Source organism: Hyperoodon ampullatus (genome assembly GCF_949752795.1).
Source record: "Hyperoodon ampullatus genome assembly, chromosome: 9".
In the NCBI taxonomy this organism is placed as follows: domain Eukaryota; kingdom Metazoa; phylum Chordata; class Mammalia; order Artiodactyla; family Ziphiidae; genus Hyperoodon; species Hyperoodon ampullatus.
The window spans coordinates 107,688,931-107,709,911 of record NC_136922.1 but is presented as its reverse complement, the minus strand read 5'-3'; the positions used below and the strand labels follow the sequence as shown (position 1 = coordinate 107,709,911).

Sequence of the window (20,981 nt, the reverse complement as noted above, 5' to 3'; positions counted from 1 at the left end):
CTGCGGAGGAGTCGCTGCAGGAAGCTGGGAGAGCCCGGCCCAAGGGAAGCGCTTCTTTTGAAGGAGCCGGTGCTGGAGCCCGTACCCGGCTCAGCGCCTGTGCTCAGTACCTCACGAGCTGGATGTGGGAGGGGCTTGTCTGCTTCCCCCCAGCCTGAGCCTAACCTAAGAGCCAGAGGTGCTACTACTGAACAGAATGTTGTAGACTCCTGTGTCCCTGCCCAAACAACTACGGACCCAAGGAAAGACGGGCTATTCGAGAAGATTAGAAGTAAAACCATAAACGTGAGGGGGCTCCACACCTCAAGCGGCCAGGTCACCGTGAAGGCCTGGCTCCCCCGAAACTGAAGAGAAGGTCACCCGGGGTCAGGAGTCACCTTTACGTCGCCCTGTGCTTGAGTCTAGATTCACACACTCAGCGGAGGAGCGAAGGTCGTGCCACAAGCATGCACGCGCCGTCGGGAGCCCCACACGGCCAAAGCTGCAAGCATCTCCGCAGGTGTGCGCCAGGCAAGCAGGGGTGGCCTCAGCCACCCGGGGGGGTGCGCGGGCGCAGAGCTGGAGCAGCAGGGACAGTCTGGCGGCTCCGCGTTCCCGCCCCCCGGGCCCTGACCGGTGCGCCCCCAGCGTCCCCAGCGCCGAGCAGGTGCGGTCTCGGGGCGGTGGAGAAGCAGGTACGGCACCTAGCGCGTGTGTGCAGCCCCTCGGCCGGCCGCCCGCTGCTCCACCGCGGCCCCTCTACGGGCGGCCCTTGGTCGACTTCTTCTTCTTCGACTCTTCTCTCTGCTTCTGCTTCTTCCTCTTGCCACCTTCTTTGAATCCTAAGGAAACAGGCGTGTGAAACACTGCAGAGGAGCAGCTGTGGCCCCACCAAGAGGCAAACGTGTCTCTAGATATCCCCCCGGTTAAAACAAACCAGCCTCACGATAAAGTTATGTGTCCTCACTCCTATCTGCTCCATATCTAAGGCTCAACAAAAACACAGACGGACTTCAAACTTGGCGATGTAAAGCTCTAACGTGATCCAACCAGCATCCCAGCCCCGCGGAGGCTGCGTGCTCGCCCTCCGCCCACCGAGCCAGCCCCGCGGGCCCGCCCATCATCTGTCCCCACGACCCAGCCCCAGGTCACCTGGAGACAAGGCAGGGCAGGCTCCGCCTCGGGGGATGGGCCTCCCCGGGGCCCCCTCTGCAGGGAGAAGCCCAGTTGTTACAGGGTCCGGGGCTCAACCAATGCCCCACGCCAACCTTTTCCCCTGTGCCGTGTGCTTGCCCGAAGCCGGGGGAGAAAGAGGCGGGTGTGACCTGCTCACCCTCCTGAGATTTTGTGCGAAGAGCCAGAAGAGCTCCGGGTTATTTCTGCAAAAACAGCTCAGGACCTTGTGCTGCGTTAGTCCACACACATGTGGGCGGAGTGGGATGCTGAATTTGGTAACAAAGGATCTTCTGAACAGTCAGCCTAGAACCAGGCCGGGGTCACTGCAGGCCTGTGACCTAATGCACGTGGGCCCCTAAGCCTGCTGGGAAGAGCACATAAAAGCATCCTCGAGACTTTAATTTATGAGGCAGGTGCCATTTTAGAACACAATCTCTTTCCAGACGGAACCCAGACCCAGTCTGTTCACGACACGCATGTGTCCACACAGAACCACCCCTGGGAGGGCCAGGCCCGGGGGTCAGTTAGGTGGGTGCCGACAGCCAACTGGGACCTGATCACGATGTCCGCTGCGGGGTGGTGGGGAAGCTGAGGACACACATGTGCCTCCAACAGGACGAGGCTGCCGGGGCTTCCCGGCCTCACCACCGACTCAGACGCCCCTGGAATCTGCTCGCAGAGGGTGGAGGCTGGCGCGGTCCCCAGGGCTCTGCGGCCTGTGTCCTGCCTGCCCTCCCATCAGCACAGCCGTCCAGGTCACGTGCTGTACGGAAGTGGCCCTGACACGGGGGCCGCGGCAGGGTCCCTGGAGGTCCTCACGCCCAGCGTCCTCCTGCCTGACTCAGCTACCTGCATGATAAGCCAAAAGGAAGGAAAAGAAACACCCGCTAACCCACCGCCAACACACAGCAGCCCCGTCCCTGTGACCAGGCTGCTCCGGCCAGAAGTCGCTCCTCTCAGCTGTCCCTTCCACACTCGACCACGTCGACAGACCGACGAGGCCACGGGCCCCGGCCCCGTCTCCACTCATGAATCCCCTAAGCCAGAAGGGGTCCCGGGCACACACCGGGCAGAGCTAGGAAGTTAAAGGATCAATGTTATCCTTTCATTTGTGAATTTTTCACGGTGAATAATTTTAATTTTCTTTTTTCACAGTTACACATTCTCGGTAGACCTCCAGCGTGTGTGGAACCCGTCAATGAGAAACACTAAACCTTTATCCACATCTCGCCGTCTAATTTACGGGCTCCGAGAGGCGTGCGATGTGTCCTCTGAAATAAAGCCAGGGCGGTCACCCCGTCTCACAGCAGGTTCACAACACAGTGAATGCCGGTAAGGCGGCACCGTCGGGCTGAACACAGAACCGCCCCCCGCAGACGGGCCGAGGCTCCCCTAGCCGCACCCTGACCCTGAACCACAGGGGCCGCACCGTCAACACGGGAGATCCTCCCAGGAGCCATCAAGCCCATGTTCTGCGGCCTGAGCGCATCGCAAGCGAGGGCTCATTTTCAGCCTAAAATCATCAGAACCCGCCAGGCCACTGCCCACCCCGCCAGCCCCGGGGGCACTTAGCCCGGCAATTGCTCAAATGGCTGAAGCACCAAGTGGGGGCACCGGACACTTTGTAGGGAACCAAGCCCTTCACCACATGCTTCTAAGAAAGCTGCCCGCGATGTGAAAGCCTGGCAGGAAGTCACCGCGGGAGCCTCCAGACCACGTGGAGCGCGCCCGCTGGAGGGGCAGGCATGGCGGGGCAGGACAGGGGCAGCGGAGCGGCCCGGCGGGTGCCCATCACTCTGCTCCCTGGAGGCCCTGACCCACTGGGCACCTCGCTTTGCCCTGTTACCCCGGAAGCCTTTTCCACTGTCCCGGTTTTGGAGTCTTCCTCCGGAGTAGCTCTATCGTCTCTCAATAAGAAGTCAAACGAGCTCACTACAGTCATGTAAAAAGCGTATCTTTAATTCTTTGGTGATTCACTCTGACACTCTTTTGAAGGCCTCGTAGTTTGATTTGAAAGAAGGAAACAAACCACACAAAAAAAGAGGTGTGCTCCGCAGCGCCCAGCACCTGCCGGGCCGAGCCCTGGCCGCCCGCCATCGCTGTGGAACACAGGCAGGAAGCACTCGTCAAAAGCACAAGGCCACTGCTCGCCCTTGTGTGTAAGCATGTGCGGGGTTCGTAAGTCAACGGTTTCCCCACCTGGAAACACCACCTGGGAGGGACCTAATGGTAAAAACTGACAAAGCGCAAGATTTCACCAAGAATTATTTTCTGATGATTCCCCAGCAGCGGCTACTCTCCTTCCGTCCACAGCCCTCGTCTCTGGCGCTCAGAGGCAGCACGGGCCTCACTGTGACCCCAGGTCCACTTCCTGTTCAGGAAGCCAGCTAGATGTCTAAACAAGGCTCCTCCAGGCAGGCCTGAGCCCGCACACCTCACCCTTGGGAACTGGGATATTCCCACCCAGTTTAGACACCCAGGTTTATGGTGACCTTCCAACCAAAGGGACAGCCCGTAAAGTCCCTGTTCAAATCGTATTTGTTCAGGGAAACTGCATCCACAACCCTGCGCCTCGCCAAGTCCAGCCAACGAGCGGTCAGGACCAGGAGATGACGATAAATCTGGGGAAAACATCCACACGCCCATTCAAGGCAGAACGAGTTTGTTCTGAATTCACACAGCCCTTCCAATCACCTCTATTTTTCTTTCAATTACCCAGGAAGAGGCTAACACTCCCAAATGGCCCATCTTCCTTGGGTGGCACTGCTCCCTGGCAGCCGGTGGCCAGGTCCACGCGGTCCCGCGGGGCTCTGCACCTGGCTGGGAACCCAGGACACCGGCCTTCCGGTGGGTGGATGGGTCCAATCCCCTGTCCTCCTCAAGACCCACACGCACCCCCGGCTCCACATAAAAAGGGCCAGAAGGGGACTGGAGGCACAGAGCTCCCCGCAGAACGTTCTGGGAGAAGAAAGGGACGGACCTCATCCTCATCCGTTCAGTTCCCTGCGCAGACCATGCTCTCGTGCCCTAGGTTCACAGAATTAACCTCACGACGTACACAGAGACACCACCCTGAAACAAGGGACCAAGGATCCATCTCTTCCTCCACACAACCTGCTGTGGTCAACCTGGCGACTTCCAGTGCTGAGAACCAAGATGGGCACAAACGCTTCAAACCGATGAGTAATTCAAACTAGATTTTCATCGGTCTTTAGACTCAGCCAGGGTCCGCGTGCATGCACAGCCATGCCGTCAGAAGTAATCCAGAACTTTCTACAGGGAACACACTTCAAAGACCCATCTGGGCTCTCTAAGAAATTACAGGTCAAGAAGCTGGAAGAGGGCAGAGCGGGGTCTGGAGAAAGGGGGTCACAAAACCTCAGTGCATCCAGAGGTGGGACACCTCCCCTGGGGTAAGGGTGGGTCAGCACCCATCCACCTGACCACAGGACCCCTGGGGGCGGGTGTCAGGTTCTGCCTGTAACTCAACAGCAGTCAACAGCAAGGCAGGGAGGCATGGCTGAAGCCGCAGGGCCCCCAGGAGAGGCTGGGCAGGCGGCCGCTCTGCGGGACCAGACCCCCAGCATGAAGCTGAAAGTTACACAAAGGGGCTCAGCTGCTGCCCACAACAACACACGGCATGCCGTGGTGGGAGACCGGCACCCCGCTTTAGTGTGGGCTCCACGCGGCCTCCCCCAACCCGCCCGTCCGTCAGGCCAGGACGCAGCAACACAGGTGCCATCTCGGTCCTCGGGGGCCCCGGGAGGCAGCCCCACGGGGAGGCTCCGCGGCGGACCCCCCGTGCACACCTGCGGGGAACGCGGCAGGGGGCTCCCAGCTGCTGCCGGCCCGGTGCCGGCCTGGCTGGTCCTCGTCCTCACCCGGGGGTTGGGGTGCGTGTTTGGGCACAGAGGCTGGCCGGTGGGACTTCAGAGGGCGGGCACTGGTGCTGGCGGGCTGGCCGGGCAGCGCGTGCTGGCCTCGTCGCCGGCACTCCTCCGCGAAGGCGTCCTCGTCGGCCACACCTGAAAGCACAGGACGGAGACGGGCATGAGCCGTGCGGCGGGAGGTCCTGGTGCCGGAGGAGGAGGCCCTTATCGAGCAGGGCCTCAACCGGATCTTCCGAGAGAGAACGGAAGAAACCAAAGTAGCGCGGAAATCCAGTGACAGCGGCAGCTTCTCACCCCGCCCCCAGGGGGTCGGAAGTGAATCCTGATCTGAAAGCACACCCGTCCTTCAAGAGGGAGGGCGGGGCTCCCGGGACAAATTCACCCTCAGAATCGGCACAAGGGTGTCGCCCCGGAGGAGTGGGCTCCGGACCAGCCATCGGTCTCTCTCTCAGGTGGCTGTAATGCCAGGACCTGCACAGACCTGCGGTGATGGAGGCGGTGGCCACCCTGCTTCCCGCCCGCTCGTGCCACAGGGCGGCTCCGAGCTCTGGGCCGGGGACCCGCACGCACGGTCACCTGTCACCAGATGCACAGCCAAGAACATTTCTCATTGCTCTCCAGGTTGTGTTTCTCTTGGTCTTTTCAAAAACAGAAGTTTTGCACATTAGGTGGATACTAGCAATAAAATTAAAAAACGAATGGTAACAGTCACCGAATAACTTCAAATTTCATTCTCTGGGGGGTTTTTCATCAGCAGTCACACGGGGGCTTGGCGGGGCCTAAGGGAAAGGCTGTCAGAAACCCGGTAACAACGCAGGACACAACCCGTCTGACGGGAACGGGGACACCAGGCGGTAGCCTTCTTGTTCCTCAGCAACTCTGTTCCCTGGAGGATGGGTAGGCCCGTCACCCAAACCACAACATCCAGGGCGCACACCGCTGAGCCCCAAGCAGGTGACAGCCACTGTGATCTGAGGCGCTCACCCACTCGAGCTCTTCCCCAGGCAGACCCTCCCTCCATCACTGCCGGCCTCCCCCCACCCCGCCAACACGGAGGACGACGGGCCTGCAGAGATGCTCCCTGTAACAAAGAACTGCTCTCTCAGGGAGGTGCGCGATTACAATCGTTTCCGCACCATTACACGACCCGGAGCGCCAAGTTCAGTACTGGGTACAGGCGTGGGGCCTCCCCTCCATTTCCTCCAGACGCCTGAGCTCAAGTACCGGCCCGGACCAGCTCTCACCCCACCCCCGCTCACCGCACCCCGCTCACCGCACCCGAGCTCACCCCACCCCCGCTCACCGCACCCCCGCTCACCGCACCCCCGCTCACCCCACCCGAGCTCACCCCACCCCCGCTCACCACACCCCCACTCACCCCACCCGAGCTCACCCCACCCGAGCTCACCGCACCCCCGCTCACCCCACCCGAGCTCAACGCACCCCCGCTCACCACACCCGAGCTCAACGCACCCCCGGCTCACCCCACCCGAGCTCACCGCACCCCCGGCTCACCGCACCCCGCTCACCACACCCCCGGCTCACCCCACCCGAGCTCACCCCACCCGAGCTCACCGCACCCCCGCTCACCCCACCCGAGCTCACCGCACCCCCGCTCACCCCACCCGAGCTCACCGCACACCCGGCTCACCGCACCCTGCTCACCACACACCCGGCTCACCGCACCCGAGCTCACCCCACTCGAGCTCACCGCACCCCCGCTCACCGCACCCCCACTCACCCCACCCGAGCTCACCGCACCCCCGCTCACCGCACCCCCACTCACCCCACCCGAGCTCACCGCACCCCCGGCTCACCGCACCCGGCTCACCACACACCCGGCTCACCGCACACCCGGCTCACCGCACCCGAGCTCACCGCACCCCCGCTCACCGCACTCGAGTTCATCGCACCCCGCTCACCCCACCCGCAGTCACCCACGCCGGCCCCACCCCCCCCCCGCACTCACGGCGCCCCCCCGCTCCGCAGAGGATACCTCCTCTGACACCGCAAATTAGTATGGTGACCCCGGGCGTGCATTTTAAGGCTCTCCACGCCCTGCACGGCCTCTGACATTCCCAGCACAGGCTCGGCAGGGCGCCCTGGGCTCACAGTCTCTCCCGACAGCACATCCCCTCCCTCCAAGGGACGTGCGCGAGCCGCTTGTGCGGCCAGCTATCCAAGCGCTCCGAGAGAGCACCTGGCAGTCGGCGCACGTGGCCTTGACCACCGTCACACCGGATGCCACCGCTAGCAGTCCCCTGGGGACCTATGGCCACCGTCACGGCCGCTTCTCAGAGTCAAACAGACCACTGAGCTGAGGAAGCAGGCCCTGGGCGCGGCCGTCACATCCGCTGCCCGTCCCTCGAGCAGGGGCGGCCGGGTGCCCGCCGAGGGGGCTCGTCAGGCACCGACTGGACGCAGGCTTCGCTGGAGAGCACAGCGCCCCCAGAACACGCCTGTCTGAAGGGGGAACGTGCGCGAGCGAGGGTCCCGGGGCAGGGCCAGGGCCAGGGCTGGGAGCACTCAGGGCCATTCCACCCCCCGGGGGCTCTGCGGGGTCCAGACACAGGTATGACTCCCAAATCCACAAAGCCCTCCCAGGGGAGGGGGCCCCACGGAACCGTGGCTAATAAACCACCACCATGGCGACTTGACCTCAGGATCCGCACTGGACGTGGCAGGCGGGGCAGCGTGGGCAGCCCAGCATGGCCGCAGGGTCTTGCAGGCTCGCAGCCCCTGCGGTCAGGGAGCTTGGCACCCAGCAGCCCAGCCACAAGCTCGGCTTGTGGCCTGGGGAGGCGGCGGCGGCCTGGGCAGGCCTCCGGGGTGAGCAGCCGGCCCCTCCCCGGTTCCAGACGCAACCGCACCCGGTGGCTTTGATGTGACCTTAAGGATAACACGTCGCCCACAGCTGTAGCCTGAGCATCCCAGGTACTGGACAACACACATCAGCGTGTTCACTCTGAGTGGCTGCGTGACCGCGACGGGCCTGGACGTGGTAGGGGTGGGCGTCCCAGGAGGTCCGGGCACCCCGGGGGCCGGCCCGCCGCTATGTTACTCACCTCAGGTCAGCTCAAACCCACTGGGTCCCTGTCGGCCGCTCAGAAGAGGTGGTGCTCCCCCTGCCCCATTCCGCTCAGGGAAACCCCAGCTGCAGGACCGCACGGCCGTGGGCACAGACGACACTTACCTGCCAGGCCGGGCGCGGGGGGCCCGGTGAACGGACAGCGCCGCCTGTGTCCCGCGCACGGCACGGCCGCCTGCTCTGCTCCGACGGTCTTCAGCGGCGCCCGCGCACAGGCCGGGAGGCTCCCGTAGGACCCGCCTCCGCCCGGCGTGCCCCCTCAGCCGTGCCGTCACCCCGGGCCCCGGCTGCACACACCAGCCCGTCCCTAGGCCCCGGCCACCCCAGCTCTCAGGGCCGCTGCGCACGCTCTGTGCCTGCCGTCTGGTTAGAGGATGAGACGGTCACTAAGACGTCACTCCTGGCGTTCCGGAACAAATCCCAGAACACAGCACAGAACACACTCCAGGCCTTCAGGATCTGGTGACTTCCCCGAAGACCGGGACCCGCTGTGGGCGAAGGTGGGGACACTCTTGGGTCCTGGGGACCCCCTCCCCCCAGCAGCCGTGCCTCTGCCTTCTCCCCGCCTGCCCCGGGCACGGCCGGCTCTGGCGAGGGGCTCGCGCTGACCTGGTTGGCCCCCTGCACCCTCCTCCCAGGCAAATCCTGGCGCCCTCCCACTTCCGGCCTCGCCTCTGTGAAGCCGCCTCCCTGAGGGCCCAGCCGTACCGTCTCTGGACCAGGGACTGTCCAGGGGTGGACGCAGGGGCCACAGCTGAGAACCGGACTCTCGGGCTTGGGCTCCGAGGCGAGCCCGTCAGAAGCTGCGATGGACACACAGCTGGGCGCCTCACTGTTGCACGAGCCGGCCCTGGTAGACACCGTCACCTCTGTGCCCCAGGCCCGCCTCCAACATCATGAGCCCCAGAGGCCCTGGGTCTGGAGCAGGGTGGTCAAGCCACACCCCACAAGGTCCCCATAAAGCTCTTCCATGTCTCAAGTACCGGGAAAAGGATTTGGGGGAAAGAAATAAAGGTGGATGTTGAGAAGCTTATCTGAGTGTTTCCGCTGGACACCTTCTGGAAGGAATCCCTCGACGTGTTCATTCAAGCGCTCATTCTGAACCCACTGCACTACACAGAGTAACAGCAGGCACTGACGGACTGACACAAGAGGTGGCCACCACACCCACAAGTGCAGTCAGCTGTGGGCGACACGGGACCCCCTTGTCTGAGAAGACGGCCCGCTGCTGTTGCTGCTCTGAATAAGGGCCATCCGCACAGTCAACTCGCGCCACTTCACGTGTCCAAGACGGTGCCTGCCCTGCAGGGGCCTGGCCTCACTGCCCACAAGGGGGAGTGAGCGGACCCGTGCTGCTCGCTGTGTCCCACGGCTCCTGAGCAAGAGAGACGAGAAGCCGAAGGGCACAGGAGGCTCGGCAGACGTGCGGCGTGCAAAGGAAAGTGGGCAGCCCCGGAGGGCAGGGAGGACACCGTCCTGCCCCGACGCCAGCGCCCCCGTTTTCCTCGGGCCCAGCTGACGTCTCAGAACCGACACAGGCCTCTATCACGTCTCCCCACGCGGCAGCCCAGCTCGCCCCAGGAGCTGCCCTAACTGCTCCAGGATGCAGATGGCAGAGGTCTGGAAACGGCCCCCAGCGACTGTCGTGTGCACCCCGAAGCCAGGCCCTGGAGACGCCCCTCCGGCCTATTCAAGGACAGGCTTGTCCAGGGCAGAGGTGGCTCTGCCTTCAGGACAGGCCCCGCCCTCCCCCGCCCAGCACCTGGGTGGAGGGGGAGCCCCTCCCCCGGAAGGCAGGCGTCTCAAGGGGACGTGGGAGGCCCCGGGAAAAGCAGCACTGGGAGCTCCAGAGGCAGACGAGGGCTCCGCAGAGGCCTTGCTGGCAGCCTCTCCCGCATCCGCTCTGGCGGCTCCAGTGCGTCCCAGTCTGTTCCAGGGCTTCCCCGTCGTGCCGCCTGGGGCTCCTCGTTCTCACAGCGTCCCTCACGCCCCGAGTCCTCCCACAAGACCCGCCCCAGCTCCAAGGGCTTCATCCGTCCGTCCCGCGTCGGGGAGGCCCAGGGGGCTGGACCACGTGACCCACGACAAGGAACCACCAGGCCTCTCCCTGAAGGCAGAGCAGAGCCCAGGATCCCCCACCCCTGCAGGTGTGAGCGTGGGGAGGGCCGAGCCGGCCTGTGCCACACTCTGCCCTCGGGCCCCCTTCCTCCCCAGCCCCCAGCAAGGCACCCTCGGCTGTGGGACATAACCGCTGAAGCAGCAGAGACACCTCGGGCCTCGAGGGCGTGGCAGGGGGGCCGGGCCTCCGGCGAGGGGGTCCTGGACGCAGAGAGGGAAGAGGCGGCCCGTCCTCTGAGGCCCAGCTGCCCTGGCTGAGCATGTGGGGCCCTGATTTCAGACGGCAGGAGGGAGGGACTCACGCCACCGACCCAGCTCCATCCCAGGTTCAGAGGATGGGCTGTGAGTCCAGCTGCGTGAGGAGACACCGTCGCCCCAAGTCCCGTCGCCCCAAGCCCCATCGCCAAAACAACTCCTGAGCCTGTGGTTCCTGACGCGGAGAGGAAGGTTCCCGGATGGTGTCTAGCACGGTGGACGCTGCCCGGGACAGGATCCCTCTGACACCCAGACGACAGCCCAGGTGCCTCCACCACCCGCCCCAGAAAACGCCTGCAGCCAAAGCTCCTCCACTTTAAAGAAGGAGCCTTGGGCTCTGCGATGCTCAGTTGCTAAACTCAGCATCGGCCGGTACCCACTTTCAGGGAGGGGCGGGGGGCTTAGCACTCACAGGACCCCTGGTGCCTCCAGACCCCCCCAGGCCCCATGCAGATGGTGGAATGGGCGTCCCAGGGCTGGCTCTTCTCTGAACAAAAACCTTCTCCAAAAAAAGCGCACTGCCCACCAAGGGTCATGGGACACAAAGTGCCACCACACGCCCCCCTCATGAGAAGAGAAGGCCCCCACGCAGGCCACCCACACCCGCCCTCAGAGATCCACGTGGTGCCTCTTGGTACAACCTGAACTTCCAAGAATTACCACCAAGAAGTGATGACCGCCACTCCCATCCCACCCCCCACTCCCAACATCACGCTTTCTGAAAGCCAACCACATTCTGGGCTTCTTTCTACAGCCTCTTCCAAAATTTCCATACGTTTCTGTTAACTGCTGAAACATTCCTCTTCTACGGAAATTCACTAATTGTTTCAGCAATTTACTATATAAAGGCGAAACACATTACTTGAAGAAAAATAAATAAGTCACATCCACTCTTACAACCCAAACAATTTACTGTTTTGGCATAATTTCTGCTAACCTTTTCCTCTGCAGAAATTAGCTATTAACGCACATGAATTAACTAAAGTTTACGTGGGATACAATTCAAGCATCCTTTTCATTTGGGAAACAGAAAACATCCTGCCTTGTAGCACCAAGTTAGATGAAATTTCAAAACAAAGCACAACCTGCCCGTGCCCCTGGGGCAAAGCTCCCTGCAGTCACCGAGGAACTACGAGCGGAATGTTCCAGCCGCCGTCCCACGGGCACAACCACCAACCCAAGTGCTCCACTTGGTTCCCCAAATGGAGTCCAAATATGCAGTGGAATCTGGCTGATAACATGCAAATGAAAGCGAACTTCCTTATACAAAAACAGAATCCCTTGTTTCCAAATACGTACAATCCAACAGGCCTCGGTTGTGGCTGCTGTCTTCTTTCTTTGAGGGGTCGGGGCAGGGGTTAATCCCATACTTCTTCCTATCGTGCATACCACGGACACACACGTAGATGACTCAGACATCCAAAAATGCGTCACTGGCCCAAGAGAGGATTCAAATATTTAGGGCCTGATAAGTGCCTGGCACATGTGATGCTGCCTTGCTCTCAGGGACTCAGTGCTGGACACACGCAAACAGAAAACCATGACATGATGAGGCCCACGCAGATCAACGGCCCGAGGACGCAGCGACAAAAGCAGGGGCAGAGGCGAGGAACAGCAGGCGGGCCGTTCCCAGGATGGGGAGGAAAGCTCGGGAGGCGGCACAGACCGCGATGTGACTTGCGTGCAGCAGGGCAGGCGTCAAGGATGGGACAGGAGGCAGGAAGCGCGGGCACACGGCCAAGTCGAAAGCACCTCGCAGGCGATTCTAAGCAGGGAGCAACTTAATTTTCGCTGCCAGATTGCGGGCAGGCGACACGGTGACGATGCATTAGACAGACCACCAGACGGACCGAGAAGGTGGTCACGTGAAGGGGGACCGAGTCAGGAGGGGCCCAGGCTCTGGCAGGAGGGGGGCGGTGGTGCTGGCTGCAGCTGTGCGGACACGGGAGGAACGTGGACCGAGGGTAAAGGTCAAGGAGACAACAGCAAGGACTCTCCTGTCCGAGCCCCTCTGAACTCAAGTCCTGCACAGAATCCACACCAAGGGTCCAAAGCTCCCGTGAAGGGCCGGTGGGGTCGGCCTCCCCACCAGCACTATGGCTTAGAGCGTCCTTTGTGTTAATATCACAGAGGGTGGAGCCCCTTAACCTGCCCTGAGGCATCCGCCAGCCCCGCGTGGGTTAAGACATCACCCATCACTCATCTGTCTGTGGAGACAGCTGCGGGGCAGGGCAGTTCAGCAACCTGCTCCTCGGAGGGGAGTTCCTGAGGCACCACGGCACCCTGGGATGGAGGGCGTGGCCGGCCGGGCTCAGGCGGATGGGGCCCCGCACTCACCCGGAAAGTAGGGGTGTCACAGCTCTGGCCAACAGTGCCTGGAGCTCGGATCTCACCACCACACCCCCCCAGGGGTTGTACGCTTGGAGAACAATCACGACATGGAAACCCAGGGAGGCAGCAGCACAGCCAGCCTCCGCCCCCCACCCCACCCCACCGGCCTCCCGACCCCAGCACGTCACTCTGCTCAGGAGCCGCCAAGCCCCAGGCACAAGGGGAAGCAGCAGAGGGAGTAGGAAGCCAGCAAGCCACACCCGCAGAGCCCCAGGCCCACACTCCTCCAGCGGAGAGCCCTGTCTCTGGGGCCACGTGCCCGCTTGGCTGAAAAAGGCCCCGAGAGCAGCAGGGTAGGGGTCAGGACCTACGGAGGGGAAGGAGGGGCGAGGGCTGTGTGCCGTCGGGGGCACTCCTACCACCCGCTCCGTGAAGGACGAAGTAACGCTCTGATGCCCTGGGCACCCGCGGGACATAGGCCGGCCCTCAGGGGCGAGCCACCAGGCTTTCCTGCTCAGTCCTCACTCAGGCTACAGGGACTGGACCGTGCAGCTGAAGCACGACTTCCATCAAGATGACCGAAGGGGCTTCCCTGGTGGCGCAGTGGTTAGGAATCCGCCTGCCGATGCAGGGGACACAGGTTCGAGCCCTGGTCCGGGAAGATCCCGCATGCTGCAGAGCAACTAAGCCCGTGCACCACAACTACCCAAGCCCATGCGCCTAGAGCCCGTGCTCCGCAGCAAGAGAATCCGCTACAATGAGGAGCCCGCACACCGCAACAGAGACCCAACGCAGCCAAAAAAAAAATGACCCAAGGCTGTCGTAATAAATAATAACTGAAATAAATCATCAAAAAGAATAAACATTCTAATTTTGGTAGGGTCTTATATTCACAAAATCTTATTTTCCTAAAGACACAGTTTAATCCACATAAAAATCTCAAGTGATTCTAGTTTCTTCTCAATATTGACATCCGTTAAAGACTTATTAAAAAACCATATTACGTAGACTCAGCGGCCATGTGCCATGAACTCGCAGGTGTTTCATCAAAGCACTCCACCAGCAGAAACCACCTGACAGAGTGCAACCCGGGCCGAAAAGAAGACCCAAAGGACAAGAGAACACAAGTCCTGAACAGTCGCGTGTTGAATGAGATTTAGTAGGTATTAACACTGGCAAGAAATCTGGGAGAAAGTTGGGTGTTTTTAATACATACAAACGTTCCAAGTAAATTAAAGAAGCAAACAGACATACAAGTGAAAGTACATGAAAAAAATATGAAAATTTTTTAGTTGTGGAACATGTAGGACATTAAACAAAAGGCCACCCCAAAAAACCACACAGTACGTCAAATGAACACATGACAACTGAAAAGGAAAATCACTTTAACAGAGCAGGCGAAGGACTCATAAAACAATGATGTAAGAGGGCCCTGTGAAATCAGGGAACAACTGCAGAAAAACAGGGATACCCGCCAACAACCACAAGAGGCTCCACCTCATCCAGTAACCAGAAATATGAATTTTAACAATTGTTATCAGACAGTACTGACAAGCACGTTGGTAGGCACATACTCTTTGTGGAAAGCAATTCATGGCTACCCGCTTTAGATGCACACATTTCTCCACCCGACTAGTCAACTTCTCCTAGGCGCCCGACTCAACACAACTCCTCCTCCAAGGACACGCGCGCCACGCCAACACCTCAACAACCACGGGAACAAAGGAGCGCCGAGGCTCCCCAGGCTGCACTAGACTCTCAGGCCAGAGCTGCGACGGGCGCCAACAGCCCCAAGCACAGACCACGGGCTGGACAGCTGCCCCAGCCACGCGCACGGGACCACAGCCGTTCCAGAAGCAGCTGGAACCCAGACCCTGCCCGGCAGGCGGCCAGCAGCCAGTTCCGGGCCTCCACAGGACCCTTCCGCCACGCTCCTCCAACACATGAGCACGGGCCTACTGCGCACGGTCCCCTCAGGCGGCCCACGGGAAGGGGAAGCAAAGGTATCATGCGTGGAGACCGCCTCGCCTGCCCGCCTGGTCCTGGATCCCGCCTGGATCCCATGCTACCAGAGTCCTGGCATCCCCTCCAGCGCGCCATGTGTCAGGTGAGACCCCTCGGCCTCGGCTTGGGGCCGACAGCAGCAAGCGCAGCCCAGCTGGGTGAAGGCTCCGGGCACCTCCTCACTGCCGCTGACTGAGGGGTGGCGGAGGGGAAAATGTTCCCCCAAAGTGGAAAGACAGCAGCAGGAAAGGGTGACTCTTCCCTGGAAGCAAACGCAAACCAGAGGGAGAGGGAGGTGTAAAGCCCAGTGGACAAAGAGGCTCACCAGGAAGCTCGGGGGTCTGGTTGCATTGGGCTGGGAGGGGCACAGCCGCGCCCCGTGGGTGGTCCCCATCTTCCCCCTTGTGCAATCACAGGGGAGTATTTATCACCTCTTTGGTAAATGCAAGATTTTTTTTAGGAGCTCCAGAAACATTTTTTTTTTTTTTTTTTTTTTTTTATGGTACGTGGGCCTCTCACTGCTGTGACCTCTCCCGTTGTGGAGCACAGGCTCCGGATGCGCAGGCTCAGCGGCCATGGCTCATGGGCCCAGCCACTCCGTGGCATGTGGGATCCTCCCGGACCGGGGCACGAACCCGTGTCCCCTGCATCGGCAGGCGGACTCTCAACCACTGCGCCACCAGGAAAGCCCCAGAAACATTTTTAATTAGGAGGAAATCCCACGTCATCCCATTTTTAAGTAGAAACGACTTGAAGAGGGGAAATCGTTTGGCGGTATCTTTCTGGTACAACCAGAAAAGGGTGGTTTCTGAATGGGTGTCTGCTAACACTCCGAAGACACCGGGGGTGGTCTCCATACGCTGTAGTACACAGCACATCACACGGCAACTGGATACAACCCACTCATACAGTTCACGTGTCTCGAATATCCTAAATGACTTCTTTTCCCCGCTGGCTTCTGCCCGATGCTGGCCATCCCAGTCAGAACTCAGTGCCCTCGGACACCTGTGCTGGTGGTCGTCCAACCAGGTTCCCTAGTGAGTCGGCTAACATATGTATGTATGTAGGTACAGTGTGTATGATAGCAAATTGTGCAACAGTGGACCTCGGGGTGTAACAGCTTGTCCACATTTGAAGATACTGGTACTTGACATCCTCTTAAGGAAATGCTACCTCCAGAATTTAAGCTGGAAAGTCACTGGAATTACTGTTTCAAGAAGAATAATATCTACGTGACTTTTTAGATTTTTGGTACATACATCAAGAACTGTGTGCAAACTGGAATGTCCTGTGTACTGATCCTCAAAACAACCAATAAATCTCAATTATTGAAAAAAAATTAGGGGAACAAGCCTAATATTAGTCTCTTAAGACCGTGGTCATACTGTGTCCACCCGCGGCGCCCACCTGGGGTGGAGGGATGGCCACCAGAACGTTGGGACGGCCCCTGGAAGGACCAAAGTCTGACCACTACTTCCAGGAAGGCCTCAAAGAGGCCACCTCTCCCTCCCGGCTTCACTGCCTGCAGTACTCTCATGCACGTCCACACCCTGCCCGCGGGCTCACGCTGCCATCCAGCTGAGTGGAGCTCCGCAAGGGCAGGGAACTCCCCGCATCACACGGTAAGGAAATGTGGTCTTCTCTACGAGACAACGGGAGAAAGGATGCGACAATGCTTCTGCTACAGCATGCCCAGCTCTGGGTCCTACAGTCCTGGGACACGCTCCACGTAAGAAAGTCCTGTTCTCGTGATGCCCTACCGATGCCTCGAATGCCTTTGGGGACCAGGACAGGACGAGGGAAGGGGTGGGGAGAACAGCACGATGCTGCTGTGCTCTGTGTTCCTTTCAAGAAGCAAATCAATCCTACTGGGATAGAAAAGGACAAGTAATAAGCTGCTACACTTACTAGACTGTGAAACGTACCACCACCATGGACTATCCAGTGGTCCAAAGAACAGAGAAATGTCATAAACCAAGATGCACCTCCCAGTCCTCCCAAACCAGACCTGGTGGTCACTCGGTACACTCGGACTGGGAGATACGGTGCTCCCAGGCTCCCAGGGCAGCACTCCAGGGGCACAGTGGAAATGAGTGCCATGGGATGATTTATGCAACAGATTAGGGAATGCTTCCAGCACCACGGGCTAGGGAGAAGCTGCAAGAAAATGGGCAAATCCTGCCCTCGTGGGGTCTGTATTCCTATGGAGGCTGGACTACAGAAGAGGAGTCTGTTCCCTGAATGCTGGGGCCAGAGGGAAAAGGAGAAATAGTCACGGCTCTCCACAAAGCGCAGAACTCGCCCGGGTCCAAAAGCTCAGTTAATGCCTCTGTATGCAGTCTGGTAAGAACAACTTACAGAGGGCACGAAGCAAGGAGCCAAGATTCACCTGAGCAAAGAGCAAGCGCCGGGTCTTCTGACGCCCAATTCCACTTCTAACAAACAGGACTCTCTCCAAAGTCCCAGCCAGGTCTAGTCTGTGGAAATCCATGATCACCATGATTTCTAGATTTCTGACTGACAGAGAAACAGCTGTTGTAACCTTCCCTCCTCTGACCTTTTCAAGTAGCAAGATGAAATAACTAATTTAGTCACCAAAAAAAAAGAAAGAAAAAAAGTTGTCTTATCCCATTTTAACCACTAGTCATACTCAGTACTAAATCTCCATCTAATTAACCCAATTCATTAGAATTATAAGGAATAGCAGATTCAAAGGTGCTGAGACAAAAATCAAAAGTCACCCATGTGACCAGCTCTAAAAGCAGAAGCCTTAGACTGACTTCAAGGACGCAAGATACGGTGACTGAGGAAGAATCTAATTATTTAAGCAAAGGTTTCTAGACTCGCAGCATTAAACCACCCACTCTGAAAGTACCAACCACCTTGAAAATAACTCAAAGGGAGGCAGAATCTCGTACCTCATTAAAAAAAAAAAAAAAAAAAAAAAAAAGGCCACTGGGTCATATAGTTCAACCTCCACTTGACCATATCAAGTGCTCAAACTCACTCCACAATTCTGTGCTTGAAAACCTCCTGAAACAGTAATAATTATACTGAACTTGCTGATGGCTAACCACTGAGAAGCAATAGCAGAGACAATTAAATGAATTACAAATTACTGTTGGATTCTCTGAAAATAAAAATATTTTCATGTGATTACGTAGTGCTGAAAGGAGAAACAAGAGCAGTCCCTGAAGAGGCTGAGGATAGCTAGTGTGTAATCAAGCAGGAATGGTGAGGCTTTAGTAGACAATAAACAAAGTGAAAACTGACTGGAAAGATGCTGTCCCACAAATCATGTCCCTGGAGCTTCCCCACATCTGTACTGAAGACTCCAGCAGGCCAGATACACAGGTTACAAGAGTAACTTCAGGTAAGTCTAAAGCTGTCTCTGCAAACTTCTACAATGTGCCCTTTGTGGACCCTCAAGAGGAAGAAAAATGAGCTACCGGGGCAGGTGTGACCAGTGGTATCTACCTGTATCACAAAGAAGCAGTAACTGGGCTGCTAAAAGCAAACCTGGAACCTTTGGAACCTGAACCGAAAAGGCAGGAATGAGGCAACCAGCCATCACTGAACTACATCAAAGCAACGGAGGTGCAAAGTACAGTGAACAAGAAAACAAAGCGTAAGTGAGAAAAGCACAGCACACTGCTGCCCCCTTAAGACTGTGCTCCGGGGAACTAAACAGAAGACCTCCATCCTGAGCGACTATTACGATAACCCCGAGCATGGAGAAAACGAGCGCACACACGATGCGACAGCCCCGGCGGCGGGCTCACCCAGACAGTGGGCACCAGCAGTTTGTGGGGAGCTCAGTCTCCCGCTGCAAAGGCATTCAGGGCTACAGGAAGATTTTTTCTTTAAATCAGAAAGTATAGGGACTAACAAATGACCAGACCTGTAACGTAAATTAAATGCTCTTGTTCCAAGTCACTCCTTATGTGGGTGATACTACCAGCGCTGCAAACAACACTCACCTAACCGTTCACAGCTGTTTCACAGCACACTGGACTCAAGGCTGCAGGAACGAACTTGACTGCTTCCAAATACTCAGGGAACAAGACCCGACAGCAACAAGTCCTCTTTCCTATTTAATTAACATTCCTATCAACAGACGTGCAGAATAATGGCAACTTTCACAAGTGGGAATGGTGAACGTGTGACTGTGATGCTCCCCTCCAAAAAGCGTCACCAGAAGAGGTTCATCTTCCACCCGCGCCCTCAAGTGGAGCGACTTGCTCACCACCGGGGCCGCACTAAACCCGACCGTCTCGGGACATTCAGACGAGTAAAGCTAAGGTTCCGATAAAACGCTTCCTGGGACACCAACAACTGTGGGCTGGATGAGACTTCTCTTCATTTCCCTGGTGTCCTGAGGGGGCCATCGAGCCTGTTCTACCGAATGGTTCGTTCCACCCATCAATGAAAAATATAATCTCCAAGTCAGGGAACTGGCAGCTGTTCCTGTGAGCTTCTCACTTAGTAACAGAGAAACCACCTATCCTGACAGCAACAACGAAAGCAGACTTTCTGGTACTAACTAGGGTTTTAGTTTGTGAAAGTAGATTCTACAATGTGGTTTCCCAGCGTGTGGTGTGCCTACACCTTCTCCACAGGCTCCGCGAGCTAAGACGGCGGGCACACGGAAGCCCCTTTCCTTGTCTTCCCGGGTCCAGCTGTCTTCCAATACTTACATTCAAGTTTGCAATGTCTTTTTTAACACCTTCTTCTAGCAGTTTCACACTGCTTAGTCCCCAAACAAACTTGAGTGGGGCAGTATAAATACAATCAAACTCTTGTTTAATATTCCTCTGGCTGGAATTCTAGTTATCAATGGTTATCGTGACAGATTATACTGATTGAGAAACAAACACCTTTATATTTGCCCACACCTGTATCGTTCCATGACTTTACTATGCATATTATCTTTAAATGAGCTGGCATCAAACATAACCTAGAAAACTACAACATACTCTGAAGAATGGAAAACTGGACAGCCGTTTCCTCCCTCACCAAAGAAATGTTCAACAAATTGCTAATCATTAGTCAACACTGATAGGAAAATTTTCATACGCACTCCAAATACACCAAAGAACACACGTAACTGAAGTCCAGCATTGGCCTTAGTGACCAGACACAGCAGGAAGGAAAGGACACCCTGGGAGCCCAGGCACAAAGTCACACACACACACACAGGAGGCCTCGCCCCACTCAGGAAAGAATGCACCAAACACATTTGCATTTATTTTCTTTTTTTTTTTAAGCAAATGACAAAGACCCAGTTTACCAGCTTAACTTTTTAAACCTAAGCTTAACACGTTACATATTTAAACAATTGTCAAAACTTACTAAGTTGCCAGCATTCATGCACAACTAGAAAACATCCTCAATTTATATTAAACCAGAAATGTATTACCATTAATGCATTAATATCTTTCACTACTAAATACTGAAAAAAATTGAAATTACTTTTGTGGAAGATTCACCCTGGTGATGTTAACTTCACAGCAGGCTGACACTACTTGGCTCATGTTTCAAACACAATGGAAAAGCAGGTCCGTGCTGGTGTTAGTGTACGGAAGAGTCACGGCCACCTTGGATTACGTTTAATAAAAAAGCAAAGTGCATACAGAGATTTACAACAATTTTAAAGACAAAAAAAAAAATGGTCCTATCGTGTGGTCCCAACAATAAACTCAAAAGTCTATGACAAGTAGGGCTCCGATGAGCTGTGTATAAATACTTTAGATTAAGTACAGTTACACTGACAGTCGAGTTCATGTGAAATCTTCAAAAAAATGTTCCTGTCAATCCTCCCATGGCGCGCGCCAGAGGGAACGCTCTGCTGCGCACGTGCGGCGAGCTACTTGTTATCCAAGCGCAGCAGCTGCTCCTTACCATTTATCGTCAAGGACTTCAGCTGGCCGTCTTCTTCGACTTCCACTCTCTCTTGACCATTCTCGACAATCCTGGCGGGGGGGAATAAGAGGCATTTTACAATCTTGTTATCAAATAAGTAAACATGTATGTGAATATAAATGCATATTTTTACAGGACTTGCCACAGATATACGTGCAATTACTAATTTTGTGGATGAAGCCACCATGCTGAGGACAGACGTTTCTTAAAATCTGACA

General features: G+C 57.2%; 1 protein-coding gene across 1 annotated transcript in view; it reads right to left on the bottom strand.

Annotated features, from left to right (window-relative positions):
* Window positions 1–628: 628 nt before the first annotated feature.
* The window catches only part of DNAJB6 (DnaJ heat shock protein family (Hsp40) member B6), a 38,225-nt gene continuing 17,872 nt past the window's right edge, over window positions 629–20,981 (bottom strand). The window contains exons 7-9 of the mRNA XM_079711106.1: window positions 20,743–20,813; window positions 4,965–5,180; window positions 629–821 (exon numbers count right to left, since the gene is read on the bottom strand). Of these exons, the coding sequence (XP_079567232.1) occupies window positions 739–821; window positions 4,965–5,180; window positions 20,743–20,813 (370 nt within the window). The 3' untranslated portion in view covers window positions 629–738. The remainder of the gene's footprint in view (window positions 822–4,964; window positions 5,181–20,742; window positions 20,814–20,981) is intronic.